Source organism: Stegastes partitus, unplaced genomic scaffold (assembly GCF_000690725.1).
Source record: "Stegastes partitus isolate 25-593 unplaced genomic scaffold, Stegastes_partitus-1.0.2 Scaffold1118, whole genome shotgun sequence".
Taxonomy (NCBI): domain Eukaryota; kingdom Metazoa; phylum Chordata; class Actinopteri; family Pomacentridae; genus Stegastes; species Stegastes partitus.
Window position 1 is genome coordinate 234,439 of NW_007578849.1, and position 8,381 is coordinate 242,819.

General features: G+C 44.4%; 1 protein-coding gene across 1 annotated transcript in view; it reads left to right on the top strand.

The window, feature by feature from the left end:
• LOC103368060 (low-density lipoprotein receptor-related protein 4-like) overlaps nt 1-7,265 on the top strand; it is a gene marked incomplete at its 3' end in the record, with an annotated part of 74,564 nt that extends 67,299 nt beyond the window's left edge. The window contains exon 3 of the mRNA XM_008296303.1: nt 7,149-7,265. Coding sequence (XP_008294525.1) covers nt 7,149-7,265 — 117 coding nt within the window. The remainder of the gene's footprint in view (nt 1-7,148) is intronic.
• Nucleotides 7,266-8,381: the final 1,116 nt, after the last annotated feature.

Below are 8,381 nucleotides of genomic sequence, written 5' to 3' on the forward strand. Positions count from 1 at the left end.
TAAACAGTTTTTGGTCAGTGGTTTTGAGTTTTCTCTCTGGTTTCATACACCAGACTGTGACTAACGCTGCAACGAGGTGATTGATTTTTCTCTCCTCTGGAAGCTGGTAAACATAATTCTGCGACGGGTTTTCGACGGGTTTCTGGATGCGAGGTGGCGTTGCGGCCGAGGCGAGGCAGGAGGTCTGTTTACTGTAGAGGTGGAGGAGGAACGAAGAAAGCCCATCACACAAGCCGCCGGCGGACACGCTGCCAACAAAAACTCTGCTGGCAGCGCCACACTCTGCTCCGACGGACTGAAATATGCGCTGGCCGCCGACCAGAGCTGCTTAGAATCAGATAAGCCACCTCTGTCGGGATCGGCTATGAGAGGAAAATAAAGAGGGAGCGGAGGAAAAGAGAGTGAGACCGAAGAGAAGGGACGGAGGGGATTAGTTAGAGTTGGCCGGGCGGCATGAGGGAGATACTTTAAATTCTGAGAAATAATACGTTTTGTAGCCTTACAAAGTGTAAAAATAGTCGGCGGGCTCATTTTTTATAATGTTATAATGAGCTTCAGTGTGCTCTCAGCTTTTAGATTGGAAATGAACTGAGTCAGAAGTACCGAATGCATTGTTCGGGCTTTGCTAAAACAAATTGGATGTCGTTGCCCCAGACAGTTAATGGCCCTTTTCTTATGCTGCCCATTATTTTAAGATCTTCATTTAGGAATTAAAACGGGGAAAACAAATGCAGTCCGTTCCATTTAGCATGCTAAATAGCCGGGTACATTTGAGGTTTTTGTACCTGCAGGCTACAAAAAGTCTGAAATAAAGACTATTGAATAAAGAGCAGAATCAAATCTCTTTACATGCAGGAACGCTTTTGGTCAGAGGTGAAGACATCGGAGACCTTCAGGGTTATTAACCGAGCTGATTAAAGAATTTGTATCGTGAATCGAACAGTTTCTACACTCGTGAATCCGCTAATGGAGGATTTTCCGTCTTATCTCTGCGTATTCTTCGCGGTATGACGTGCTTGCTTAGAGTTTTTTTTTAAGTCTCCGTGTGCCAAATCCCTCGCTTCTTGTTAGACTGTTTTGTCGCTCTCTCGAGTCCACATCTGTTTTGCCGGTCTCTCAGCTGTCCGGCCTCCCATCCTTTGAGCCGGTGTGATAAGCGACACTTAGGCAGATATATTAGTCCCATTAGAGCCACTTGATTCAGCTGCTCTACAGTAAAGGGGAGGCCATTAACTCTGCTGCTGAAGGCCACTTAAAGACGACCACATACGTCTTCCAGAAGACACACACACACACACACACACACACACACAAAGACACACTGAAGCTCTCGCTGCGCTGCTCAGTAATCGACAGAGCTCATTATTTCCATTTAAAAACATATTGCAAACACAAAAAGCTGCAAAAGCGGAGAGAAGCCAAACAGAAAGATGGAGCTTTTTTCCACTCATTGCACATTTTCTTGCTGGAATATCATCCGCACAACCTTTGGCTTTGAATATCCGCTCCCGAGAATTTTAGCCTTCGCCTGAAAGCTGAATTGAAAGCACTCGACAGGATCGGTTCTTTTCAGAATCCCCGTAACTCTCGATAGTTCAGGCTTGCCACAAATATTCCATTCATCTGTTGTGCCGGGGTCAAGGCAGATATTTCACAGCTGGACAAAGGTGTCTGTGGAAATGTTTCACCCAAGGAGCTCTATTAAAGGTGTTCTCTTTCACTCCAGCGTAGGTCACTTCACCTGCACTTCACTGATGCATCTGCTGGAATAATTTACACCGAAGAGCTGTGTCTGTATTTCATTTTTCTGGCTCCGTGTTCGACATCAGGTCACACAACGGATTCACACTCTGGTGTGACCGTCTTAGAGCATCCGAAACAAACAATATCTGTAAGTACCTCTGGAACAATAACAGACGGCGTTGTTTGTTATTATCCGGCCAAACTAACTCTTCAACCCGAGCAGTTTCTGGGCATTTTTACCTGCTGTGGGCTCATTTTTCACCACAATACAAAGTCCTGTGCCTCTATGGAAACAGTACAAGCTTGGTTTTAAGTAGAGGGGACTGAAGAATGCCTTTTGTGCAGAATAACAAAGTTATAATGCCATGAATCATAGAAAAGGGAAGAAAATGGGTTATTTAATTTACAAAAATCGAAAAAAAAATCTGGAGTGTACAACATCTGTCCAAGTTCTCACAGCTGTTAGCAAGTCTGGAAAAATAATCTGTAGATGTTTTACTCCTTGTATTTTTAATTTGATTCCATGCTGCTTTTCATCAGCACAGCCTGCAGTTCAACCCAGTTCAGCTCTAAAAGTCTCTGAATTTTTATCACAATACTTCTGTTCACAGCTGAGTCATTAATGGCTTCACGGTTGCGCCGGGAAACCCAGAATTTTTTGTTTTTTACAGAATCTAGTTTGTTCAAATTACTTTATTTATATTAGCGGATGTTTGTGGAGAGAGGCAAGTGATTTTGCTAAAAATAAAACATTTTTAAGCTTAGATTTCCTTTCCCCACAAAACCCAAAAGTCTTGTAATAAAAGTTTAATGCTTGTTGACTCTTTATGATTTATGAATCATACGTGATCACTGTCGCTCGCTGTCAGGTTTCTGAACGGGAGAGCGACTTGTGATGACGAGACTTGCAGATTGTGTGCGTTTGTGTGGGAATGACCGCTGGAACGCAAGTGGGAATTCTGGAGCTCGGATGAGAAAAGCTCATCGGTGAAGGTCAGGACGTCTGCGTGCTCGGACACATGTGAACTTAGCCGCACTCGTCAGGACGCACTCGTCAGGAGGAGCAGTTTGGAAAGGCTCCGGGGCGTGACTGAGGCGAAGCTTTTCTGCTACTTTATCACCTCGAAATGTCAGTTAGGGCGTTGAATGAGCTATCCAAACAACCGAAAACAGGAAAGATGACTGTGCATCAGCTGCTATTGTTGTGCGAGCGTGCCAGAGAGGATGTGGACGACGGTAATACGTGACTAATTGAAAACCACGGCAGCAGGAAATCCACCACAGTGCAATGTGTTGTGCACCTGTCGTGACGAGTCGTGTTTGATGCGGTTTTTAGCTGAAGCGTAATTCTGTTCTGGACTTTATTATGAACTTGTAACACGTCCACACGCCGCTATCAACTGCTCAACATGTGAGCGAGAGCGAGGCAGGTGAAGTGATTCCTGAAAAGCAACAAACAGCCCACGGTGGTTAGCGCTGTTGTTGATGAATGTGCGTCGGCCTCAGAGGAATGCTGCGGTAGCGAGAAGAGCAGCGCTGAGCTGAGCAGAATCGGCGTGATAAGAGAGATCAAAGCGCCCAGAGACCTCATCAACCTTCCCAGCATGCTCCCTGCTGATCCACCTGATACCGGGAGCAGGCCTCACCTCCGCTGCCTTTATGCAAGAGAGAGGCTTGTTTCTTATTTGCATACATTTTGTATCCCTCCCAATTTGTGTTCCTAAACAGTTCTGCAGTGTGTGTTTATTCAGCAGCGGTTTGCTTATGTCTGCATTTGTGTTTTTTTTTGTGTGTGTGCATGTTCACGCCGCGCTCGCTCCTTCAGATAAGCTGAATTATTTATTGACGTCGGGAAGCAGAGTTTTTTCCTCTTTTGTTGGCGTTTGAGGCCGTAAATCTGCTGACGCCTGGTCAGAGATGCATCCAGAATGCATCAAACCGCTTCGCTCTCTGGACGGCGCGCAGGTGATGACAGACTCTCGGCTATCAGGGGAAATCCTGTAGGAGATAATAAATCTGTGCGAATTTCACTAACTGTCGAGTTCCAGCTTATTATCTGGGACCCTTGTTTTGTTCAGGCTCAGCTTTGTCTTGTGAGGGAGGATTTTGCAGTCGTGCCGTAAACTTAAAGTGGGACTCTTTAAAGTTGTAAATGCAGAAATAGGGGGCACAGCGCTGGGTCAAGAACACCAGGTAGATTAAAGAGAAGAAAATAAAAAAAGAGAGTCTGATGCTCTTTAGAAATAGAGCCTGTGGTCAAGTCGAGATGAAAAAATAATGACTGTCCTACTTCTCATTAATGGAAATCCTTAGTACTTGTCGGCAGTCCAGAATGCAGCTGAGCAGAAACTCAAGCGCTCACATTTTTGCTCACAGCCGGCTCATTTCTGACTGTAACACAAAGTCCTGCACCTCTATGGAAACTGCACAATCATGACTTGAAGTAGAACATGTATTTTGTGCAGTATGACACCGTTATAACGCCATAAATCTTGAAACCATAAAGAAAATGTTAGTTGAATTTCTTGAATTGGTCTTTTTCTAAAAACTAAAAGAAAATGGAATCAACAAGTACCTAAGTACCCTCTGGGAGAGAAAAAGGTGGTTCTACATACTTTACAATTATATTACTTTCACTTTTAATTATCTTCCATCCTTGTCTCCGAGCTGCTCGGTGGAAACACTGCCTGCAGTTCAACCGAAAAGTCTCTTGTGGCCGTTGGCAGCTGAGTCACTAAAAGCTTCTTGGATGCAACAATTAGTGCATATTTTTTATTCTGTTTATTTATATATTTACATAATTTGATTTATTTATGGAAACAAATTTAAATGAGACCTGTAGAAAAAGGGAATACTGATTGCCTGCATTTATTTATTTGTTTATTTTTTAAACAGAAGTCAACATAATTAGTTCAAAGACTGATGAACAGTTGTAAATCAGACAATTTTTCCTGCTTTCACAGCTTCTTGCTATGACCAGAAGTGTAATTTTGGCCATTTAAACTAAATAAATAAATAAACAAACATGCCTGTCAAACATGCCGGCAGGTTTTTGAGTTTAGACCATTAATTAGTTTGTATTTTAAAGCTTAGTGCTCCAACGGATGCTATTTTTTAAAATTGTTTTTGTTAATCTGCTGATTGTTGGCCATGAAACATCTCACTGCATCATGAAGATGAAAACCAGACACCCAAACCTTTAGATACTTCAAACATCTTTGAATGCACCACTTGGGAAAGTTTCCAACACAATCTGTGTTCACAACTCCACTAAAATGAGACGACATAATACATCCCTGCACGTTTGGTTTCACACCCTCCTGGCTTCCTGGAATGACAAAAAAATAAAGAAACCGATGCTATGATTCAGATAATTGTTTGCAGAGATGCATAACATTTGCACATTAAGCCAATCTACGCATGGGGTCGCCTAATTCAGACAGAAGGAGTTCATCAGAAGGTGAGCAGAACCAGAGGTCACACCCAGACAGCTCCCTTTGCTTGTGCATCTCGGCCTCTCTTTGTGTTTCTCCCTGAATAATGCAGTATCCATGCAGGGGTATGTGGGTCAGTGGGGCTTTACTCCCCCTGGAGACCGGAGCCACACCCCGACACACACACACACACACTCACACACACACACTTCTGTAATCCACTCACTCAGCCCTGACTTGTCTGCCTCGCTGCTTAACTCGGCGCGTGACGTCATACATTTTTCATAAAGTCTGCGTTGCTCGGTCAATATTTCATATCTGCTATTGACAGGCTGGAGGGAGCGTAAGGAGTAGCTGCTCCCTCGCCTCCCTTCCCCTTCCCTCTCCCTCCCCACCCGCCTCCCCCCTCCTCCGTCCCTCTCTGGCCAGTAATTAAATTAGCTCTGTCTGCAGATGACAAAGGGCCAGTCATTCGGGCTCTGCTTAGATAGCGAGTAGCTGCACTTAGAGCGGATATGAAGTTAAGGAGGAATGCGCTGAGCTGAGCTGGTAAGAAGGTGGGAGAGAGGAGGATGCGTGGGTCCGGTTCAGGCTGCAGAATAAATCCTGCTGCATCTACGCTGCCGTCAAACCTCTGGTGTGAAATCAGCGAAGGCTTCATATCCGTGTCTGGCTAACTGGGCTGTGATCAGCGATGTGATCCGTGCTCTTCGTTCAAAAAACTACAAGGTCGAATTTCACGGACCTTTGTGCAGAGGTGGGGCAGAGGCAGAAGAGAAACCTTTTGGACACTGGTGCAAATCCAGATCACTTTTGCCCCCCCTCCGCCTTGACGGAGGACGAGTGACCTTCTTGTTTTTCAGTGGAATAATCTGCAGATTATTTTTTGACTAGTCCATTTATTGGTCGAGATAATGTTCAGAAATACTACAAACAAATGCCGGTTGAAGCTTCCCAGGGTCCAATTTGACATTTTTAAATTGCATGTTTTGTGGAAGCAATGTGCCAAATCACAAAGACTGTCGGCCACAGTGGACGATAAAAAACAGACACATGTTGGTATTTCTGAAGCTAAGAAACCAACAAATTTGTGGAGTTTTTCTAGTAGATTTCAATAAGTCAACTCATTTATCATTTATCATGAGGCCAATATGCTAATTTACATGTTATTGTCAAAATAAAAGTGCCAGAATGGCTCATTTTCATCTGAAGCTTGATGTTAAGAGCAGGACTGGGAAGTAAATGAGCCAGTTTTGGACCATATTTTAAATCTACGTTAAGTTTACGTGCAGCTACTTGTGTTTAGACTTGTTGCACATACAATCTCATGAGCTACTGTTGATTTTTTTAAGACTTTTTCATGATGCGACACAGGATTTAAACCTTTAGGGGTACAGTTTAATTTAAAGGTACAGCCAGTGAGAGTTTTTTGTCAAATGCAGCGAATAAATCGGAGACAAGTCGGAGCAAAAGGACAGTAAATCTTTGCGATGGTTACTATCTGTACATGCTAACCAGCTAAATATCAAATAGACTCCACCTTTAACATGCATTTCATGATGAGCACACACTGATTTAAATCATGGATGGAGGCCAAACATGTTGTTTTCTCCCTGGAAGATACAAAAAAAGCATAACTTTTGGGAATGTGGACGAGCTAAACTTCCCAAACTGATAAAATCCAGCTGTTTTGAAAGGTTATCTGACATCACAGTGTCTGTTGCACATCATGTAAGAATGCACTTAAACATAACTGATTCCTGCAGCGTGCGACGAGACGTGATAGGAAGCAGCACTAATGTGTAAAAGCTGAAGGAAAATAACGTTTAAGACGATGAAGCAAAGCAGAAAATGTCATAAAAAGTAGAAGGAAAAAACCTAGAAGTGCTCCTCTCCTCTCTGTTGCACACAGTGTTTGTTTTGTTGTTGTTTGTTCCTGCTGACAAATGTGTTGTTCTTGTTTACCTGCAGTGCTCCCCACCTGCTCGCCACTCGACTTCCACTGCGACAACGGCAAGTGCATCCGCCGCTCCTGGGTGTGCGACGGAGACAACGACTGCGAGGACGACTCCGACGAACAGGACTGTCGTAAGTACACTTCCTCCCTCCCTCTGTCCCGACAAACACACAAACAAACAAACAAACAAACGGCCACGCTGATGGGAGCTGTCACACACACACACACACACACACACACACAGACCTGCTCTGTCAGGCTCAAGGGGACGAGTTATTAAAGTGGACAGATGTTTGAGGCAGCCATGTGCAATGAGGTGTTTGTTTGGAGTTTGAAGGTGTTGTCTGGCTGTCACAGACACACACACAAAACCACACAACACACACACACACCGTGGCATGAGGTCAGCACTCCCACGGTCACCATGCAAGACGTTCTCTAACCTTTGGCTTCACTTTATTCCTACTGTTTTGAGTCATCTGTGTGTGTGAGCTTGTGTGTGTCTGTGCATGTCTTTGTGTGTGTGTTCTGCCCAAAAATACCCCTCAGCAGCTGCCTGCCGGGCAGAATGCGGCCTGCAGTGGGTGAAGTAAGCAGCGTGTCTATTTCTACACTCGTATTTATGTATCTGTGCATCGCTGCCTGGTGAGCTGCTGGATTTCTGTCTCACTGAGGATCATTTCCAGTTTGACACGGAGGACTTTTTTATTATTATTTTTTTAAATAAAGAAGCATTTTGTCCTTTTCCTGGGCTTAATGCGAATTCTGCAAAATGTCAGAGGGGTAGGAAAAGAAAAACATCCCATTATTCTGACTTGGGAATGCACTTTTCCATGCTGCGGTTATTTTTAGGTGGACTTAAGGTCGCTGATTGGGGTTGTGTGAGGTTGTGCAGCTACATATGTGTGTGTTTTTCCATTATCAAGGTGCAGTTAGTGGTCAGATTATGCGTCCGCATTTAGACTCCGCATTCAGCCGTAATGACTCGTGGATGTACGAGCTGCAGTCCGGCCGTTCCATCACGCTGTCACTCCGTTTGGCGACTCGGTTTAATCGGCCTTAACTCTCCGCGAGCCGACAGGAATAGTTCCAGGCGAGCGACGAGCTCCTGATGGAGGCAACACGTGGCGCAGAGAGTCGGGCAGTGTCCTTCAGCTTCTGAGCGTGAGGGATCGTCTACCACCGACGAGTCTCCGCTCAGCTAATTCACAAGCTTCAACTCAAAGATGTTAGTGTGTTTGCACAGT